The sequence below is a fragment of the Erpetoichthys calabaricus genome, chromosome 11 (assembly GCF_900747795.2).
Source record: "Erpetoichthys calabaricus chromosome 11, fErpCal1.3, whole genome shotgun sequence".
Lineage (NCBI taxonomy): Eukaryota > Metazoa > Chordata > Cladistia > Polypteriformes > Polypteridae > Erpetoichthys > Erpetoichthys calabaricus.
In genome coordinates this window covers 141,833,168-141,856,083 of record NC_041404.2, presented here as the reverse complement: position 1 = coordinate 141,856,083, position 22,916 = coordinate 141,833,168, and the positions used below count along the sequence as shown (strand labels likewise).

The window sequence follows — 22,916 nt, the reverse complement described above, 5'->3', positions numbered from 1 at the left end:
AGTGACAAAGTAGGGAGGTGGACAGCAGGACCTTAGAGACCTTCAAATTTCATCCAAATGTCATTTTAGTCATTGTTATTCTCGTCCTAATTCTTCTATTGTGCTGATTTTCTTCAAGTATGTGCCTGATATTATAACTGGCCCTGTATGAGCCCAGCATGCCTTGTGATGTCCAGAGAGATGTCACCCATGCCATGATCCAAAACAGATGGAGAATCCCAGTTCTTTAATCAGCCCGGAAGTACTTGGGGTTTCCGTCCTCGTGGCTTTCTTCTTCTCTTGCAGCATCCCCTGGCGGCACCCACGGTACCCAGCAGGGCTGTGGTATAAAACGACATGTCCCATGGTGCCCTGTGGGAATCTGAGGCACCGTTACACTGCAGGGAAGCTGCCATCTCACGTCATCTCCCATCTGCCATCTCCTTCCATTCTATGGGCGTCCCGGCCGTCTATTACAGCAGCTACATTTCTAAAACAATGGCCTGTTTAGCCCTCTCAGAGTACCCAGTATCCTTGACTAAAGTTTTTAAGCTTAGCAGCAGGATACAGTCATATGAAAAAGTTTGGGAACCCCTCTCAGAATGCATAATGCTTGGCATTTATATAGCACTTTTCTCACTACTCAAAGCGCTTTATAATAAAAGTGCATAATAATTGACTCTCCTTTCAATAAAAAAGATAACAGTGGTATGTCTTTCATTTCCTAGGAACATCTGAGTACTGCGGTGTTTTCTGAACAAAGATTTTTAGTGACGCAGTATTTAGTTGTATGAAATTAAATCAAATGTGAAAAAACTGGCTGTGCACAAATGTGGGTCCCCTTGTCATTGTGCTGATTTGAATGCCTGTCACTGCTCAATGCTGATTACTTGGTGTGATGAGCTCGTTACGCCTTGAACTTCATAGACAGGTGTGTCCAATCAGGAGATATAAAGGTATTTAAGGTGGTCAATCGCAAGTTGGGCTTCCTTCCCTTTGACTCTCCTCTGAAGAGTGACAGCATGGGATCCTCAAAGCAACTCTCCAAAGATCTGAAAACAAAGATTGTTGAGTCTCCTGGTTTAGGGGAAGGCTACAAAAAGCCATCTCAGAGATTTTAAACTGTCAGTTTTAACTGTAAGGAATGGAATCAGGAAATGGAAGGCCACAGGCACAGTTGCTGTTAAACCCAGCAGGTCTGGCAGGCCAAGAAAAACCCAGGAGTGGCATATGAGCAGGATTGTGAGAATGGTGACAGACAACCCACAGATCACCTCCAAAGACCTGCAAGAACATCTTGCTGCAGATGTTGTATCTGTACATCGTTCTACACTTCAGCGCACATCTGTATGGCAGGGTGATGAGAAAGAAGCCCTTTCTGCACTCACGCCACAAACAGAGCCGCTTGTTGTATGCAAATGCTCATTTAGACAAGCCAGATTCATTTTGGAACAAAGTGCTTTGGACTGATGAGACAAAACTGGAGTTATCTGGTCAGAACAAAAAGCACTTTGCATGGCGGAAGAAGAACACCGCATTCCAAGAAAAACACCTGCTACCTCCTGTCAAATTTGGTGGAGGTTCCATCATGCTGTGGGGCTGTGTGGCTAGTTCAGGGACTGGGGCCCTTGTTAAAGTTGAGGGTCGGATGAATTCAACCAAATATCAACAAATTCTTCTGGATAATGTTCAAGCATCAGTCACAAAGTTGAAGTTACGCAGGGGTTGGATATTCCAACAAGACAATGACCCAAAACACAGCTGGAAATCTACAAAGGCATTCATGCAGAGGGAGAAGTACAATGATCTGGAATGGTCGTCACAGTCCCCTGACTTGAAGATCATCGAAAATCTATGGGATGACTTGAAGCAGGCTGTCCATCAAATTGAACTGAACTAGAGAGATTTTGTATGAAGAATGGTCAACAAGACCTCCATCCAGAATCCAGACACTCATCAGAGGCTATAGGAGAACAGCATCGAGAGGCCAAAAGGAGGCTCAACTAAGTATTGATGTCATATCTCTGTTGGAGTGCCCACATTTATGCACCTGTCTAATTTTGTTATGATGCATATTTTCTGTTAATCCAATAAACGTAACGTCACTGCTGAAATCCTACTGTCTCCGTAAGGCATGTCAGATGTTAGAAGGAAGTTCAGCCAATGAGAAACAAAAATCCAAAGAATTAAGAGGGGTCCCAAACTTTTTCATATGACTGTATTGGTGGTTTGCAGCTGTAAAGAGAAAATTAATCAAATATGCAGGCAGTGGCTTTTTATGGTTTAACCCTTACTATACTAGCGTACATTCTTTGAATATATGCAAATCATCAAGTTTAAGGATATACTTTTCTAGAGAAGGAAAAAGAAGCTGGAAGTGTGACAAGTCCAAGAAATGAGAGCCCAGTGGGACACACACAACGAGCGAGTGAATCAAATAAAGGAATGTTGCCGATGGAGACAGGGAGCTGGCACACTGCTGATTACCGGTGCCAGGCGTTTGATGTCACTCGCTGTTGGCCTGAAAGCCTTCAGGCAGACTCACCTCTGTTATTACTAATGGAGGCTTTACAATCAGGCCATCTTTTGTCAGCCGGGACTTCTCCGCCAACTGGAGCGCATCTCCCTTTATGCCTTCCCTTCTGTATGGAGCCGAGACATGAGTGCCCCTCTAAAAGCAACATTTAGCTTGCTAATCCAAACTCTCTTATTCATGCAGAATAAATTACAGACTAATGCCAGTGAAGGACCTAATGCATTTTTTTTCTGTGATCTTTAGGCCATCAACAAGGAGGAAAGTCTGCTGGAAAGGGAGCAGAGCCAGTTTCCACTACTTCAGACGATAATGACCAATAAACAGCCTTTTGACCAGCTCTGGATGACTGCCTACAACTTCCAAAGCAAATCCGAGATGTGGCTTAATGGTCAGTCGTTACTTCTGTACCAGTAGATAATGGGTGGGCATAAACTACAGCTTTAAAAATGGTGGGTCTTTAGTGGCACTTTTTCTTTTGGTGGTATGTGGTGCCTCTCCAAACCGTTGAACCGTTTCATGCTGGGGAGGGTTCTTTGAATATGGAATTGGCTCTTTGGGCTTTGAAACGTTTCCTAAGACGTCTACAGAACAGAAATCTTTAATGTATAAAAGGCTACCTAAAGCAGGATGCAACAGGTGAAGACCACCTGAACAGAGTCTGTGTCGCGGTATGCATTAAGAGGCCTTTGAAAATCTCTACAGTAGGTGTTTTATTGTGTTATCAGATACACCTGACGTGAAGGCTACCAACGAAACTTTTAGGTTCTTTCCTTAAGGGGGCATAGGAAGAAATGTCAAAATCAGCTACAGTGGGTTCAAAAGTTGAGATTCAGCCATTTTAAAAGAAGACCAGCCGTGCACGATAGCTCAGCACTTCGTCTTCCTACACAACAACCTTTCACCCGACTGGGACGCAGTTTCCTCTCGAAAGACCAAATCACAGTAAATACAACACAATACAATTTATTTTTGTGCAGCCCAAAATCACACAAGGAGTGCCGCAATGGGTTTTTAACAGGCCCTGCCTCTTGACAGCCCCCCAGCCTCGACTCTCTAAAAAGACAGGGAAAAAAAACTATCCAGGTGTCAAAAAAGAAAGGGGTACAATACAATACAATACAATACACAGAACAGAACACAAGTAATCCTCAATATAATAGAAATATTACAAATACAGAGCAGAATTTAACAGTAGATGATATCACGTAATGCGATTCGGATTTGTTCAGAGTCCTGGCGATCTCGGCCATCAAGCTGCCTTCCCCTATTGGCCATTCCACAGCTGAGTCAGCGCTGGGCCAGCCAATCCAATGAAAGGACCCCTCTACCTGACGATTCCTGTGATCCTTCATCAGAGACCTTAGGCAGGCAAAACAACTTGGCAGAAACAGAATAGGTGAGGGTTAGTAACAAATTACAATGATCATATTAGTTATGTTTTAGTAAACTGCTCATGCCAGGTGGTTGGTTTTGCTTTTTTACTTCTGTATTTTTTGTGAGAACTCACTCAAGCGAATTAAAAACACATCTTTACCACGAGAAAAACAGTAGCAGGAATATGCGATAAAACGATTATTTCTGGATCCCATTTGTTGTCACACATGTCGAAAAAACACGGAAGGCACCCATCAGTGCTTGACACCCGGTCAAGTGAATGGCTGTTATGTAGGAAGACTAAGTGCTGAGGTGTCGCGCATAGCTGGTCTTCTTCTAAAATGGCTGACTCTTATAATATTGCGTAACACAGAGAGGGAGGACTATAAAGGTTTGGGGAATTTGTACCTCATATACTTAAAAAAAAAAAAAAAAAAAAATGGCAATATAATAAAGTAACGTCTTTACTGGCAATGAGTTCAAAACGGAACTGACATGGGCAGGTAAAATGGTGGATATATATGTTGGAGACAGGAAGAGGAGGGAGCTGGTGAAACCGGCATCGGAAATGAGGTCATCAGGAGGCGGGGTCTTGGTTGGTGGAAGTGATGTCATTAGGAGGCGGGTTCTGTTGAGGGTGTGCAGAGTGAAAAGAGGACAGAGTATCACTGGACAGCGCCACCCCTTGGCTCGACTGTGAATCATTTTTGTTTTTGAGCCTGTAATTCACAGGGTGTCAAACTCCAGTCCTGGAGGGCCACAGTGGCTGCAGGTTTTCATTCTAACCATCTTCTTCATTAGTGACCTGTTTTGGCTGCTAATTAACTTCTTTTGCCTTCATTTTAATTCACTTGACAGAAAATCAACCGTTTGGAAATGTCTGCTGGGGCAGAATGAGAGCTGCAACAGGCCATGGAATTAAATAACGAGTTAAATTAAAGGCAAGAATCGTCTTCTCATTAAAAAAAAAAATGGTTAGAGTTTGAAGCACCAATTTAGGTGGTCAACTGTTGGCTCGTTTTACATCTCATTTCTGTTAGGCTATCACTTAATGAAGAGAAAAATCAATTCAGAGGACTGAATCCTTAAAATGAAGGGAAAAGGAGTTAATTAGCAGTGCAAACTACTCACTGATTAAGAAAAGGGTTAGAATGAAAACCTGCAGCCACTGTGGCCCTCCAGGCCTGGAGTTTGACACCCTGTGAATTACAGGCTCAAAAACAAAAATGATTCACAGTATAAACTGTCTCCTAAGCGCACGTGTGTGACAATTGTTGTGTTTTCTTTTTTGCCCAAAAATAACTTGTGTAACCTGTTTTACAATGTATTTGAAATCTCAAGACATGGATCAATACTTGACAACTGTCTTGGTTTGAAAAATGTTTTCGGTAAGTTTTTAAGCTTTTTCTCCATGGCCTACGATGTAAAGTGTCAGCACGGGCAACATGGTTTTTTTAATGAATAGAAAGGACTTCATTTTTAACTAGATTGTTTAATGGAATCTTGAAAAGTGAGAGGATGCCTGAGGAGTGGAGAAGAAGTGTACTGGTGGGCCGATATTTAAGAATAAGAGGGATGTGCAGGACTGCAGTAACTACAGGGAGATAAAATTGATGAGCCACAGCATGAAGTTATGGGAAAGAGTAGTGGAAGCTCAGTTAAGAAGTGAGGTGATGATTAGTGAGCAGCAGGATGGTTTCATGCCAGGAAAGAGCACCACAGATGTGATGTTTGCTCTGAGGATGTTGATGGAGAAGTTTAGAGAAGGCCAGAAGGAGTTGCATTGCGCCTTTGTGGACCTGAAGAAAGCAAATGACAGGGGGCCTCGAGAGGAGCTGTGGTATTGGATGAGGAAGTCGAGAGTGGCAGAGAAGTACGTAAGAGTTGTACAGGATATGTACGAGGGGAGTGTGACAGTGGTGAGGTCTGCGGTAGGAGTGACGGAGGTGGGATTACATCAGGGATCGGCTCTGAGCCCTTTCTTATCTGCAATGGTGGTGGACAGGTTGACAGATGAAATTAGGCAGGACTACGGTGGACTATGATGTTTGCTGATGACATTGTTATCCGTAGTGATAGTAGGGAGCAGGTTGAGGAGACCCTGGAGAGGTGGAGATCTGCTCTAGAGAGGAGAGGAGTGAAGGTCAGTAGGACCAGCAAGACAGAATACATGTGTGTGAATGAGAGGGATGTCAGTGGAATGGTGAGGATGCAAGGAGTAAAGTTGGCGATGGTGGATGAGTTTAAATACTTGGGATCAACAGTATAGAGTAATGGGAGTTGTGAAAGAGAGGTGAAAAAGAGAGTGCAGGCAGGGTGGAGTGGATGGAGAAGAGTGTCAGGAGTGATTTATGACAGATGGATATCAGCAAGAGTGAAAGGGAAGGTCTACAGGACGGTAGTGAGACCAGCTACGTTTTATGGGTTGGAGACGGTGGCACAGGAGACAGAGCTGGAGGTGACAGAGTTAAAGATGTGAAGATTTTCACTGGGTGTGACGAGGATGGACAGGACTAGAAATGAGGACATTAGAGGGTCAGCTCAGGTTGGTCAGAGAGGCGAGATTGCATTGGTTTAGACATGTCCAGATGAGAGATGCTGGGTATATTAGGAGAAGGGTGCTAAGGATAGAGCTGCCAGGCAAGAGGAGAAGAGTAAGGCCTAAGAGAAGGTTTATGGATGTGGTGAGAAGAGACATGAAGGTGATGGGTGTGACAGAACAATATGTAAAGGACAAGAAGATATGGAAAGAGATGATCTGCTGTGGCATCCAAAAGGAGAAGACGAAGAAAGCACTTCATTTTAGAACACAGTTTTCCGTGGCAAATGCATATATAGCATGTTTGCCTAGAAATAACTTTGACTTGAAAAATACCGAACTCATCCTTTAATTTAGTAATGAAATATTCTGCTTCTCTGAGGTGGCACACACAGAGTTTGCTGTTTACAAGATTACAACAGTGCTTATCAATTCAAAAGGTAATTCTTACACATTCCTGTCCTTGCAGGGCCATTCCTGGACTTAAATGCAGAAGAGATAACCGAAGAGATTGGCAACATGGGGCGCACAGCGTACAAGCTGACAAAGACCTTCTCAGACTTGCCAGGCCCTAGACGAGTGGCCGACAATATCAAGGCTAAAGTTGAGAAGTTTAAGCAATATCTTCCTGTCCTGTCAACGATCTGCAACCCTGGAATCAAGGACAGACACTGGGAGCAGGTGAGGGGGGGGCTCTTTAAATTTGACCAGTCTGTGCTTTGGTATCATTTTGGACCCAGGTTGTTACATTAGCAGCTTGGCCTGGTATGAGGGAGTGAGGGCATAAGTGTGTATGTGTGAGAGTGTGTGCCCTGTAATAGACTGGCAGCTCATTCAGGACTAGCATTTCATGCTGCCAGTGTAGACCCCAATTACAATGAAATTAAGTAACCAGGATTGATTGCTTATTTATTTGTTTATTTATCGAGTTGTTTTATCTTACCTGTGTGTGTATGAGGTTTGCAGTTGTTTGTGTATTATTTAAAATGATCTGATCTCTCCCTCCTACCTATCTATCTATCTATCAACAGTCCTGTAAAAGTAAGTACACCCCATGTCATACTGCACTGATCCTGAGTAGGGTCGCGGGAGAGGGCCGGTGCCTGTCCTAGCTGGCATAGGGCACAAGGCGGGAACAATCCCTGGACAGAGCTTGTCATGGAGAAAACCTCTTCAGAAAAAACACACAGAGATTCTGGGTAGGCAGTCAGAATTGACTTCATTACACAGCATATGAAGTCACAGCAGAGCACAGAAAGCCTGTCTCAGTTCAATGAAGTGAGCCCCTTGCTCTGGGCGAGTCTCATATTTATTACAATTCTTATCTCAAGATATCCCTTCTTCACACAGTTTCTCATGATAATGACCTTGCTCAATATCTTTTCTCGTAACAATCACCTTGCCCCGTACATTCGTGGCCAAAAGTTTTGAGAAGGACCCCAGTGTTGCTTTCACAAAGTTTGCTACTTCAGTGTTTTTAGATCTTTTTGTCAGATGTTTCTATGGGATACTGAAGTAGAATTACAAGCAGTTCAGAAGTTTCAAAGGCTTTTATTGACAATGACATGAAGTTTATGCACAGAGTCCATATTTGCAGTGTTGGCCCTTCTTTCTTTTTCAAGACCTCTACAATTGACCCTGGCATGCTGTCTGTCCATCAACTTCTTGGCCAAATCCTGACTGACGGCAGCAGCCCATTCTTGCATAATCAGAATTGGTGGGTTTTGGTTTGTCCACCCGCCTATTGAGAATTGACCACAACTTCTCAATGGGGAGTTTCCTGGCCATGGACCCCAAATGTCGACGTTTTGTTCCCGAGCCACTTAGTTCTCACTTTTGTCTTATGGCCCGGTGCTCCATCATGCTGGATTGTTCATGTTGGCAGAAGTTGCTCTCGGAGGATGTTTTGGTCCCATTCTTTATTCATGGCTGTGTTCTTAGGACAAATTGTGGGTGAGCCCACTGCCTTGGCTGACATGAATGGTCTCGGGATGCTTTACTGTTGACATGACACAGGACTGATGGTAGCGCCGCTCACCTTTTCTTTTTTCCGGATGCGCCAAACAATCAGGAAAGGGGATTCATCAGAGAAAATGACTTGACCCCAGCAGTCTTCAGCAGTCCAATCCCAGAATATCAGTCTGTCCTTGATGTTTTTCTTGGCTTCTTTGCTGCCCTTCTTGACACCAACCAGGCCATCCTCCAAAAGTCTTCACCTCACTCAAACCTGCCTGTTGCCATTCCTGAATAAGCTCTGCCCTGGCGGTGCCCTCCGATTCTGAGCCATGAATAAAGAATGGGACCAAAACATCCTCTGAGAGCAACCAACCATCCATGAACAGTTTGGTGACCAACAATGAACAATCCAGCATGATGGAGCACCAGGCCATAAGGCAAAAGTGAGAACTAAGTGGCTCGGGAAACAAATTAATTAATAGAATAGCTACTTTCATCATAAAATATAAATAAACAAAAACAATTGTAATTCTCCGCCATGCTGAACTGGTTTCCAGAATTGTTTGAGTCAATTAATTTATGTGCACCCCATGATTTTTTTTAGTCACATATAACCATGAAAATTGTGGTTAAAGAAAAAATAATTTTTTGCTTATTAGTGCATCTATAACTAAGGTAAATAAAGTTGTTTTACTTAAAAAAAAAAAAATGTATGTATTTTACTCTATAAATAAGTTATTGCAAAGTCAAATTTTCCTTTATCACCTTTATCTATAGATGTTGTTTAAATGAGATCTCGACATGTACAAAGATGTTAAAAAAGAAAAAAGCATTTCAAAGGGTGTGCTTACTTTTTAACAGGATTGTGATTGGTGTTTGGAGGAGCAGAACATTTGTTTTAGTTTGAACTTAATAAATGCAGCACTGTATGTATGTATAGGTGTGTGTTTATTGATATTTTTGCTTATTTATTTCTTTTAACTGCAGATCAGTGAAATTGTTGGTTTCGATGTCAAACCAGATGCCAGTTCTTCCTTGATAAACATGGTGGACATCGGGCTGTCCAAGTACATCGACAGGTAATGTCGTGCTCTGGCGCTGCTGGGTAATGTCTGACTGCTGCATGCCAGCCCTGAGTGCTGCATAGATACTGAGACCTGCCACAACAAGCGTTACTCGGGGGTCTTCAGTTCTGCGATATCACTGACCTTTGACTTTCATTGGTTTAATTTCTTGTCCAGCCAACATTCTAGTGTACCAAACTCAGTCTTCGGTACGGTAGAGAGCCGTGTTCTCAAAGTGCTTGTAGGTGTAGTTCTGGAGCACGTTTGGGACACTGAAGTCTCACAACAGTGTACTGGATATTTTGTATTGGCAGAAGGTCCACACAGTAGGAGGATGTAGCCGCTCTCAGAAGTGGGTCAAGTACGGAGTTTACTGTTTTTTAATTCTAATCTTGTCATCCCAAAAGTAAGTAAAGCCTTGGGTGGGCACATTCCAGAGTTGTAGGCACTGACGTCCTCCCACTTCTGTGGGCCGCTCAGGGCAGTGTGTGCCTGGCAGATGTTTTTCAGGGTCCGAACAACAAATCTTTTAAGTCTTGCGCATAGGCCTCTTTGTTAGGAAGAAACACTACTTTTTCCTGATGGCAACACAAATTAGACAATCTACAAATCTCCAACTTAAAGTTTAAAGCCAAACAATAACCTACATACTTCTGTTACTTCACCTATGTCCATATATTCAATCTCTCTTTGCTGTTCCGTTATTTCACCGAGTAATCATTTCCATTTTTTGAGACTTTCGATTTTTCGTACTTCCATTATCCCTAACCTGCTCTGCATGTGAATTGCGCCAATGTTTTTGAATTCTTTACAAAGTTTTACTTTGTCATCTACTCTTTGTCTTTTATTTCTGACCCCGCTTGGAGCTGAGAGCACAGGAACTGTGTCTGACAATAGCATTCACATGAATGAGACGTGATTGGACTGTGGGAGCGGTCGTAAATGTTAGAGAGGAGGGCGGGACTTGGCAAAATCTCTTGGCAAAAAGTCTCGTCTCACGGGAGTTTAAATTATCTCTGAGAAAGTGTTGTCCCAGGATTTTCTTTTATAATAGAGAGATTTACAGTGCATCCGAAAAGTATTTCCAGCGCATCACTTTTTCCACATTTTGTTATGTTACAGCCTTATTCCAAAATGGATTAAATTCATTTTTTTCCTCAGAATTCTACACACAACACCCCATAATGACAACGTGAAAAAAGTTTACTTGAGGTTTTTGCAAATTTATTAAAAATAAAAAAAACTGAGAAATCACGTGTACATAAGTATTCACAGCCTTTGCTCAATACTTTGTCGATGCACGTTTGGCAGCAATTACAGCAGGTTTTCATCCAGGATGTCTCTGTACATTGCTGTAGTCATCTTTCCCTTTATCCTGACTAGTCTCCCAGTCCCTGCCGCTGAAAAACATCCCCACAGCATGATGCTGCCACCACCATGCTTCACTGTAGGGATGGTATTGGCCTGGTGATGAGTGGTGCCTGGTTTCCTCCAAACGTGATGTCTGGCATTCACACCAAAGAGTTCAATCTTTGTCTCATCAGACCAGAGAATTATCTTTCTCATGGTCTGAGAGTCCTTCAGGTGCCTTTTGGCAAACTCCAGGTGGGCTGCCATGTGCCTTTTACTAAGGAGTGGCTTCCGTCTGGCCACTCTACCATACAGGCCTGATTGGTGGATTGCTGCAGAGATGGTTGTCCTTCTGGAAGGTTCTCCTCTCTCCACAGAGGACCTCTGGAGCTCTGACAGAGTGACCATCGGGTTCTTGGTCACCTCCCTGACTAAGGCCCTTCTCCCCTGATCGCTCAGTTTAGATGGCCGGCCAGCTCTAGGAAGAGTCCTGGTGGTTTCGAACTTCTTCCACTTACAGATGATGGAGGCCACTGTGCTCATTGGGACCTTCAAAGCAGCAGAAATTTTTCTGTAACCTTCCCCAGATTTGTGCCTCGAGATAATCCTGTCTCGGAGGTCTACAGACAATTCCTTTGACTTCATGCTTGGTTTGTGCTCTGACATGAACTGTCAACTGTAGGACCTTATATAGACAGGTGTGTGCCTTTCCAAATCACGTCCAGTCAACTGAATTTACCACAGGTGGACTTCAATGAAGCTGCAGAAACATCTCAAGGATGATCAGGGGAAACAGGAGGCACCTGAGCTCAATTCTGAGCTTCATGGCAAAGGCTGTAAATACTTATGTACATGTGCTTTCTCAATTTTTTTATTTTTAATAAATTTGCAAAAATCTCAAGTAAACTTTTTTCATGTTGTCATAATGGGGTGTTGTGTGTAGAATTCTGAGGAAAAAAATGAATTTAATCCATTTTGGAATAAGGCTGTAAATTAACAAAATGTGGACAAAGTGATGCGCTGGGAATACTTTCCGGATGCACTGTATGTTTCACCCTCGGTTAGGTGCACAGAGGGTCTAGATCCTAACTAAAAGGATCAAAAACAAGTCAGTGAAGTGAAAAAAATCTATTTTGGATACCATGTCGTAATGAAATTTATTTTATCTTGTAGCGTTTTTGTAGAATAAGCGTTTGAAATGTGTGTCTTCTTTTTGGCTCACCCTGTAATAATAATAATAATAAGAAGAAGATTTATTACTTCAACTGGTTTTGACAATTTCTGTATGACGTTTACCTGATTATTTTCTTCGGCCGTAAGTACGAATTGCCTCAATTCTGTGGGCGGTAAATTGGCACATGGCTGTATGTACCCCCACATAACAAAGAACCGGAGGTTTGGGTCGATGTGAAAAGCAAAGCTTTTATTAAAGTTGCTGAGATGGGTATTTGTATGTTGGGTAGCCCCTCCAGAGGGCTTTGACCAATCAGACAATCAAAGTCAAAGTGAACTTTATTGTCATCTCAGCCATATACAAGTATACAGATAGACGAAATTGCGAAGCTCAGGGTCCACAGTGTAACAACATGACGTGCAAATAATAAATTAAAAATAGAATTAAAATTTAAAATTAAAACACAAACAAGACAAGACATTGTACAAAGACAAGACAAAGAAGTAGCAGCAATATTGACGTGTAGTTAGCAATATGAACATTGATGCAATGTAGGTATTTACAATCTAGATACATAAATATAGTCAATAGATATGTAATATAATAAGTAAATAATAGATATAGATAATACAGAAATGATCAGTGTATGATAATAGTTGTTTAAGACGTGTAAGCAATGACAGGTCAGAGTGTTTCACAGCAGAAGGATATCAAGAGTGTCAAATCCTTGAAGGTCAGTATGAGATTTTCAGTTCTTTTCTACCTGCACACTCGCTTTTACAGGACAGTGACTCGTACGTATAAAAGTTCTGTTTTTAGAGGTGGTTGAGGCCGTGTGGAAGATCCCAGGGGGCAGCCTGGTGTTAAGGAGTCTAACAGCTTGGGGGTAAAAACTCTCCTGCAGCCTGGAAGATCTGACTCTGATGCATCTTCTCTTGGATGGCAGAAGTGTGAAAAGTCCATGTGTGGAGTGTAAGGGGGTCCTGCTCAATGCTGCAGGCCTTGCGGACACTGCGTTTGTAGAATATGTCCTGTAGTGAAGGGAGAGGCACCCCAATAATGTTCTCTGCTGCCTTCACTATCCTTTGCAGGTGCTTGTGGTTGGATATGTTACTGTTGCCATACCAGACAGTGATACAGCTGGTCAGAACACTCTGTGGTGCCTCTGTAGGACATGGTGAGGATGGAAGGGGGAAGACTTGCTCTCTTCAGCCGCCTCAGGAAGTGTAGTCTCTGCAGGGCTTTCTTGATTAGTGATGAGATGTTATGCGTCCACGTAAGTTCCTCAGTTATGTGCACATCGAGGAACTTGGTACTCCTAACAGTCTCCACATCTAAACCGTTGATGCTGAGTGGGATGTGATTTTTCTGAAGTCCACGATTATCTCTTTTGTCTTGTCGACATTGAGAGACAGATTGTTGTCTTCACACCATGCAGACAGCCGTTCCACCTCATCTCTGTATGCTCTTTCATCATCCCTGCTTATCAGTCCCAGCACCGTCGTATCATCCGCAAACTTGATGATGTGGTTGGTGTTGTGCGTGGCTGTGCAGTCGTGAGTCAGCAGGGTGAACAGCAGTGGACTAAGCACGCAGCCCTGCGGCGCTCCAGTGCTCAGTGTGATGATGCTGGAAGTGTTGCAGCCCATCTGAACTGACTGGGGCTTCTCTGTCAAGAAATCCAGGATCCAATTGTTCAGGCCCAACCTGCTCAGTTTTGCAAAATTTTTTTACAAAATGGTTGTTTTCCTTTTGTTTTGTTCCTCTTCAGTGCACTAGGGGACAGAAAGTCATTCAATTGGAAAAAAAAATGAATAAGCAACAACAAAGAAAGTAATAAAAAGGTTTGCACAGGCCACATGGTTTGAAATCTGCAGGGCACACAATGCCTCAGATCTGAGCTTCTGGTATCCTGCAGTAATAAAGCAAAGGGGAGCTTACAGATTCACATCTGAAAGTCCAATAAGGAACAGGACTGAGGTAATTAATACGAGATTGCACCGCAGTGTTATTATTGTGACACACGCTTGCCATAACGGAAAGCAAATTATAAATGAGTTCGCTGGACTCATATTAATCTTTATAAGGCAAGGAAGCCAACTCATGGGAATAGCACAGAAACAAAAACATTACCTATAAAATAATAGAAGTTACGCTTTCTCTGCAATACCCATGTAATAAACATAAAATCCAGGAAAGCCGCCAAGTGCGTTTGATACATTAATAAAGGCGAATCGCTCGACAACAGGCTTGCCGGTTTGTGCTTTCTTGTCAACCCCATCGATTCTGAGCACACATCAACACTAACACGCAGGAGAGGCGACCCTAAAATACCTCGCTTGTGGATGGAGAAGTCGCTTCTGTCCGTTCACTTTGTTTGACTTTATTGTCATTGTGTAACGCAACGAAATTACTTTTTGTGACATTTAAAGAAAAGTCAAATCATTCCAAATATGTCGTATACAGTGTTACGTGATCAAGTAACCAGAGCAAATTATTATTGCTCAAAGTACAGCAGCATAAATTGTTATTGCACCTGTCAATGAATAGTACATTACATCTATTATATTTATTTCTCTTCTGGTTCGTCCTGCTTCCTGTTCAAAAGCGGCCCACACGCAGCCGACACGGCATTTCTCGATTCCTATTCCTGCTCTTCCAAACCCTTCCCCACACTGCCTGAGGCCTCCCATACACCCCCACGCCGCTTTTCTTGATTCCTATTCCTCCTTCGGACTACCGCATTCCCCGCTCCTCTCTCATGACCCCATTGGTGTCACGTCACCGCCCAATATCTAGCCTGACCGCGTGACCTTTCACTTCAACCATGTGTGCACCTGGGAGTCTTTTCCGTAGCCTGCTACAGAAAGGTACTCTGTCGACCATTGGCATTGGTTTCGCTCCTTGCTATTGGTTTCGCTCCTTCGTATTTTCGTTATACTGCGACGGTTGTTTCTTAAACCTTTGTTATAAAATGAACGACAGTATCTTCTCTGTCGACGGGGTTTTGTACAACGTCCTCTCTATTCCAGGATCCGGCAACTGCCTGTTCCTATCAGTGGGTTATTTCTTGCACTCTCACTACGACATAGGGCAGTAGATTTCGTTGCATCACATTGAGACAGATTTGGAGACGTTCTTCCTGTTGTTCTTTCTAACGCAAGTCGAGTTATCACAACAAGACAGGAGTACTATCAATACATGGCAACATCTGGAGTTTATGGTGGTGTAGCTGAAATTCAAGCTCTTTTCGAGATCCATCCATCCATTCATTTTCCAACCCACTGAATCCAAACACAGGGTCACGGGGGTCTGCTGGGGCCAATCCCAGCCAACACAGGGCACAAGGCAGGAACCAATCCTGGGCAGGGTGCCAACCCACCGCAGTCTTTCCGAGATTCTCCATGCTATTCACAACTGCATCTTTCAAGAAGTATTTATCCATCCATCCATTTTCCAACCCGCTGAGTCCGAACACAGGGTCAGGGGGGTCTGCTGGAGCCAATCCCATCCAACACAGGGCACAAGGCAGGAACCAATACCGGGCAGGGTGCCAACCCACCACAGGACACACACAAACACACCCACACACCAAGCACACACTAGGGCCAATTTAGAATCGCCAATCCACCTAACCTGCATGTCTTTGGACTGTGGGAGGAAATCGGAGCGCCCGGAGGAAACCCACGCGGACACGGGGAGAACATGCAAACTCCACACAGGGAGGACCCGGGAAGCGAACCTCAGGTCTCCTAACTGCGAGGCAGCAGCACTACCCACTGCGCCACCGTGCCGCCCAAGAAATATTTATTTCTTCTTGATTTCTGAATTCCTCTCTCACCGTTTTGTGTTCCTGTTCTTACACCACCGTATGTTATGGCGGGCATCGGCTAGTATTACATATTGTATTACATTAGTAGATTGCATATTACCTATTTAGCTTATTGCACATGTTCAATTAAAAATGATCTCAGACTGAGGAGATTCAGAGTTCAGAAAGTTTATGGCAGATGGGAAAAAGCTCTTTTTTAGTCTGTTTGTGCATACACGGATTGCCCTAAAGCGTCTGCCTGACGGGAGGAGCTCAAACAAAGAATTTCCAGGATGAGTTTTGTCCTTGAGAATGTTTTTGGCCCTTCTCACACAGCGAGTCTTATACAAGAGTTCGAGTGTTGGCAGTTCAGTCCCAATAATGGCCTCTGCTGTTTTTACGACCCGCTGCAAGGCTTCTTTAGCATCCTTGGTGTAGCTGTTGTACCTGCAGGCCATCATGTAGTTAGTTAAGATGCTCTCTATAGTGCACCTATAGAAATTAACCAGCAGCTTCTGGGGGAGGTCAGCTCTCCTTAGCTTCCTGAGAAAACAGAGGCGTCGTTGTGCTTTACCTGTTATAGCCAAGTTGTTGTCAGCCCAGGACAGGTCCTCTGAGATGGTGTCTCCTCGAAACTTAAAGCTGGAAACTCTCTCCACAGCATCTGCATTGATTATCGGACTGTAATCGGTCTTTTTAGTGGTGGTAAAGTTCAGAATAACTTCTTTGGTCTTTTTGGTATTTAAGACCAGGTTGTTCACAAAGCCATATATAAAGCCGGGGGTCCGGTGGGTGCTTTGGCACAGACGTCCTCACCAAGTGCTAGATGGCATTTCATTGGCTTGCTTGGTGTCATCAAGCGGCTCAGTAACACAACACAGCATCTCCCTGCTCTTGTTTACCAGTTAAGATGGAGAGGATTAGAAATGAGGACATTAGAGCAGGGGTCGCCAACTCCGGTCCTGGATGGCCACCGTGGCTGCAGGTTTTCATTCTAACCCTTTTCTTAATGAGTGACCTGTTTTTGCTGCTAATTAACTTCTTTTGATTCATTTTAAGTGACTTGCTCGTGAAGACTCGGACCCCTTAATTGTTTCTTTTTCCTTAATTAGCAGCCAAACAATAATGAGATAGAAAATGAGGCAAAACAATTGGTGTCCATCATACAATATCAGAAAATAAAGAAAGATGAAGGTCTCAGGAATCTGATCAGTCCACTAAACATTTTAGCAGAGCTCTTAGAAAAGAGTAAATCAACAATTTCGTAAATGTCTGCTATTGCACAATGAGAATAGCAACAAGCCACGGAATTAAAGAGTGGGTTTAATTAACAACAAGACTCGGCTCCTAATTAAACAACTGGTTGAAGTTTGAGGCCCTGACTTAGTTGATCTTCTGTTGGCTCACTCCCTTCACATTTCATTTCTGTTTGGGTGCCATTTAAGGAAAGAAATGAAGCAAATCAGAGGAACGATGAAGAAATTCAGGGGAACAAATCTTAAAAAACAAGTCAATTCAAATGAATTCACAAGAAGTTAATTAGCAGCACAAACAGGGCACTCATTAAAAAAAAAAAAAAGGCTTAGAATGAAAACCTGCAGCCACGGTGGTCCTCCAGGACTGGAACTGGCGACCCCTGCATTAGAGGGTCAGCTCAGGTTGGGAGACAAAGTCAGAGAGGTGAGATTGAGTTGGTTTAGACCTGTGCAGAGGAGACATGCTGGGTATATTGGGTGAAGAATGTTAAGGATGGAGCTGCCAGGGAAGAGGAGAAGAGGAAGGCCTAAGGATGTGGTGAGAGAGGACATGCAGGTGACGGGAGTGACGGAGCAAAATGACAAGGAGAGGAAGATAAGGAAGAGGATGATCCGCTGTGGCAACCCCAAACGGGAGCAGCCGAAAGACAAAGATGAAGAAGATAAGGATTAACTTTGTTAGCACAATGCTTTCCACTTTCTCCCACATTGAAATTCTCCACTGAAGTTAAAACCCTTTTCTTTGGAATTCCAAAAAGACCATCCATTAAATACTTTACCTCGGGAAAGTCCTTGACAGACCTGCTGGAGCTTCACGACTAAGCGTATACTTGGAGCGCTCAGTGTAGGTACAGTAATTGGTTTATTACACCCTCTAGCGCCCCCCATGGCAGGCCTCCATTGAGCTTCATCTAATCTCACCCAACTCCTCATCCATCTCCCCTTTATCCACTCTATAAAGTAAACCTCTTTTTTGTAAATTTAGATAGATAGATAGATAGATACTTTATTAATCCCAAGGGGAAATTCACATACTCCAGCAGCAGCATACTGATTATAAACAATATTAAAGAGTGATAACAATGCAGGTATAACTTTGTATTTGGTCCTTTGTATATCATTGTCCATGAACCGTATGTGTGTATTTTATGTTAATAGCTGCCATTGCCCCCACAAGTTCATGTTTCTTAGAATGGCCTAGCAGGCTGTGACATTGATGGGGAGAAAGTTTTTTCCCCACTCCTTCACTAGCCAGGTTTTGCTGGAGATATCCCCCTCTAGTGGTCATTTTTAGAAGTTCTAGAACTTGCTGGGACTCCAAATTCATGAGAGGCAGGAAGTCCCTCACATGAAGTTTTTTACAGGCTGGCCCTCTGCACAGCAACTCAGGAGTTCTCCTGTTGCCACTGGCTTAAAACAAAAAGGGGGGCTTCTTCTCAGGACCTTTGTAATCCAGATATACTACCATCAGTCCTGTGTCACGCCAGCAGTAAAGCATCCTGAGACCATTTATGTCAGCCAAGGCAGTGGGCTCACTCACAATTTGGCCTAAGAACATAGCCAGGAATAAAGATTGGGACCAAAACATCCTGCGAGAGCAACTTCTGCCAACCATCCAAGAACACTTTGGTGACCAACAATGAACAATCCAGCATGATGGGGCACCGGGCCATAAGGCAAAAGTGAGAACTAAGTGACTCGTGGAAGAAAACATTGAAAATTTGGGGTCCATGGCCAGGAAACTCCCCATTGAGAACTTGTGCTCAATCCTCAAGAGGCGGGTGGACAAACAAAACCCCACCAATTCTGATTCTGCAAGAATGGGCTGCTGCCATCAGTCAGGATTGGGCCCAGAAGTTGATGGACAGACAGAATGCTAGGGTGAATTGTAGAGGTCTTGAAAAATAAAGAGGGGCCAACACTGCAAATAAACTTCATGTCATTATCAATAAAAGCCTTTGTAACTTCTGAATTACTGCTTGTAATTCTACTTCAGTATCCCAAAGAAACATCTGAGAAAAAGATCTAAAAACACTGAAGCAGCAAACTCTGTGAAAACCAACACTTGGGTCCTTCTCAAAACTTTTGGCCACGACTGTATTTTAACAGATCTGAGAGTAAAGCAGGGCCCAACCTATCTGTGTGGCTGCAGTCCATCCCATACAAAGACTATTAAGGGTCACAAATTAAGGGTGGGTTGGAGTGGAGTTCCAGGAGACCAGGTCTACCACCCTGCCTCCTATGATTTTTTTATACAAAAAAAAAAAAAAACACATACACACACACATTGAAATTTGGGGTCCATGGCCAGGAAACTCCCCATTGAGAACTTGTGCTCAATCCTCAAGAGGCAGGTAGACAAACAAAAAACCCACCAATTCTGATTATACAAGAATGGGCTGCCATCAGTTAGGATTTGGCCCACAAGTTGATGGACAGACAGCCTGCCAGGGTGAATTGCAGAGGTCAAGAACAAGAAAGAAGGGCCAACACTGCAAATATGGACTCTTTGAATAAACATCATGTCATTGTCAATAAAAGCCTTTGAAACGTCTGAACTTCTGGTAATTCTTCTTCAGTGTCCCATAGAAACATCTGACACAAAGATCTAAACACACTGAAGTAGCAGACTTTGTGAAAACCAACACTTGTGGCCTTCTCTAAACTTTAGGCCACAACTGTATTTGAGGACTGCGGTGGGCTGGTACCCTGCCCGGGGTTTGTTCCTGCCTTGTGTCCTGTTCTGGCTGTTGATTTGCTCCAGCAGACCCCCCCATGACCCTATGTTAGGATATAGCGGGTTGGATAATGACGGACTGACTGACTGACTGTATTTGAGGAAGTCTAGCGGAGACCACTCCCAATTTTTTTCAGTCCAGCTGTTGTATCTCATCACTTTAATGTTGAATTGAAGCTTTCCTGATGTTCTCGTTTTAGGCTGGAAGAGATTGGTGCCTCTGCAAGTAAAGAGTACTCACTGGAGAAAGCCATGGAGAAGATGAAATTGGAGTGGGCTGACACACACTTCAACTTTGTCAAGTACAGAGACACCGTGAGTAGCCCGTCGAGAGGTCTTTCCCAGTAGGACGCTAATGCCGAGCTCCCCAGGCTCATCTGCCTGCACTTGGACTAACGTATGGAGTGGGCGCAGGGGCTCATCACTCTCATAGCTTCTAACTTAAGTAGAAACAGCAGGTTTCCCCAGCATCCGCTTCATCAATTCCATTTTTCACTCTTAAACTGGCAATTCGAATACAAGCGGCTGAAATGAGTTTCCTCCGCAGGGTGTCTGGGCTTTCCCTTAAAGATAGGGTGAGAAGCTCAGTCATCAGTGTAGAGCCGCTGCTCCTCCGCATCGAGAGGAGTCAGATGAGGTGGCTCGGGCATCTGATCAGGATGCCTCCTGGACGCCTCCCTGGTGAGGTGTTCCGGGCATGTCTAACCGGGAGGAGGCCCCGGGGAAGACCCAGGACATGCTGGAGGGACTATGTCTCTCGGCTGGCCTGGGAACGCCTTGGGATTCTCCCAGAAGAGCTAGAAGAAGTGGCTGGGGAGAGGGAAGTCTGGGTATCTCTGCTCAAGCTGCTGCCCCCGCGACCCGACCTCGGATAAGCGGAAGACAATGGATGGATGGATGGAAACTGGCAATTGGAAGGTTGCCAGTTCGAATCCTGTAAATGCCAATAGGGACTCTGCTCTGTTGGGCCCTTGAGCAAGGCCCTTAACCTGCAATCTCTGAGCGCTTTGAGTAGTGAGAAAAGCACTATATACTGTAAATGCAAAAAGAATTATTATTATTAAGCTCACAGTTCTTCTTTCCCTTGGGTTGGTTTTTGTTGTATTGCCACCCATGAGCTCTGTTGGGGGAACAATTACGACAGCTTTCATTTCTGTGGCACATTTTCATAACACAGTCTGTAGCTCAAAGTGCTTTACAAGATGTCAAGGAAACAGTCACTAGAAAAGAAGAGCACGTTAAATTAGCTGAGCATAATAATGGAAAAGTAATACAAAATAAATCAATACAAGCATAAATGACATAGCTATTGTGAAAGATCAGACTCGACACGACAGACACGCAGACTCGGAAATCCCAAAAGCACACACGTTTATTATTTTCTTCACAGCACAAACCCACAATGCTCAGTCCTTTCCTTATTCTTTTCTTCTCCTCTCCTCTTCACTTCACTCCACTCCTCTCCCGCAAGCTCTGTCTTCTACCTCCCAACTCCGGCTCCCCAAATGGAGTGAGGCGGCTCCTTTTATTGTTCACCCAGATGTGCTCCTGGTGCTCCCTGACGCTCTTCCTGGTGTGGTGGAAGTGCTGCAGTCCAAGGCTCCGGGATTGTCCAAGCGCCCCCCTGGCAGTGGTCACGGTCCCCAACAGGATTGAAAGTCCAACCTCTGATGTAAGCTGGGGGGGGGGTCTGGGTGGGTTGCACTGCCTTCTCGTGCCCCAGGGAAGGTATAGCTTCTCTCCCGGTCCTTCCGCTCTCCTGGCATCCCAGTGGGGCAAGGTCCCCGGTCGTCTGCCATGCTGTATAATTAATAGAAAAGCAGAGTCCTTATATAAGCTTATCCCAGCTAGAATAAGGTGCAAGGCGGGGTGGACAGGGCACCAGTCCATCGCAGGGCAAGCATACACACCCTCCCTAACCACACAGTAGGAGCCAATTTAGTATCGCCAATTCACCCATCCTGTATGTCTTTCGAACTTCACACAGACACGAGGAGAACATGCAAACTTCACGCAGGGAGGACCTGGGATGTGAACACAAGTCTCCTTACTGTAAGGTGGCAGCGCCACCGATGTGCCACCGTGCCGCCCACTTTTATATAATACCTTTTCATAATGAAGACTATTCCAAGACACTTTATGGGCCCTGTACTATAGAAGATTGGTCATTGAGTTTTTATATAGTGCCTTTCTGTAATGAGCTCCATCCCAAGACACTTTATGTGTACAGCATTGTGAAGAATTGTTCACGGAGCTTTTTATATAGTGCCTTTCCATAATGGACACCATATCGGCACTTTATAGGTACAGTAGTGTAGAACAGGGGTCGCCAACTCCAGTCCTGGAGGACCACCATGGTTGCAGGTTTTCATTGTAACCCTTTTCTTAATTAGTGACCTGTTCTTGCAGATAATTAACTTCTTTTGAACTCATTTGAATTGATTTGCTCGTGAAGACTAAGACCCCTTAATTAGCAGCCAAACAATAATGAGATACAAAATGAGCCAAAACAACTGGTGTCCATCATACAATATCTGAAAATAAAGAACGATGAAGGTCTCAGGAATGTCGATCTGCTCAGGTCCACAAAACATTTTAACAGAAAAGAGAAAATCAACAATTTCAGAAATGTCTGCTAATGCACCACGAGAGCAGAAACAGTTTGCGGAATTAAAGAACGGGTTTAATTAACAAGAATTGGCGCCTCATTAAGCAGCTGGTTGGAGTGAACTTGGCTGGAGTTTGAGGCCCTGACTTAGTTGGTGTTCTGTCGGCTCCCTCGCTTCACATTTCATTTCTGTTTGGGTGCCATTTAAGGAAAGAAATGAAGCAAATCAGAGGAACGATGGAGAAATTCAGGGGAACAAATCTTAAGAAAGCAATTCAATTAAAATTGAAAGTTAATTAGCAGCCCAAATAGGGCACTCATTAAAAAATGGGTAAGAATGAAAACCTGCAGCCACGGTGGTCCTCCAGGACCGGAGTTGGCGACCCCTGGTGTAGGAGATTGGTCCCTGAGCCTTTATAAAAATGTCATATAGTGGCATAGAAGGTTGGTCCATGAGCTGTTATATAGCGCCTTTCCAAAATGAGCCCTGTCCTATGGCCCTTAACAGGTGTGGCTCATCTGTTTGCTCCTT

General features: G+C 43.9%; 1 protein-coding gene across 1 annotated transcript in view; it reads left to right on the top strand.

Annotated features, from left to right (window-relative positions):
- Positions 1 to 22,916, top strand: part of dnah3 (dynein axonemal heavy chain 3) — a 287,745-nt gene that overhangs the window by 103,104 nt on the left and 161,725 nt on the right. Inside the window, exons 17-20 of the mRNA XM_051933798.1 lie at positions 2,759 to 2,903; positions 6,898 to 7,109; positions 9,372 to 9,463; positions 19,977 to 20,091. Coding sequence (XP_051789758.1) covers positions 2,759 to 2,903; positions 6,898 to 7,109; positions 9,372 to 9,463; positions 19,977 to 20,091 — 564 coding nt within the window. The remainder of the gene's footprint in view (positions 1 to 2,758; positions 2,904 to 6,897; positions 7,110 to 9,371; positions 9,464 to 19,976; positions 20,092 to 22,916) is intronic.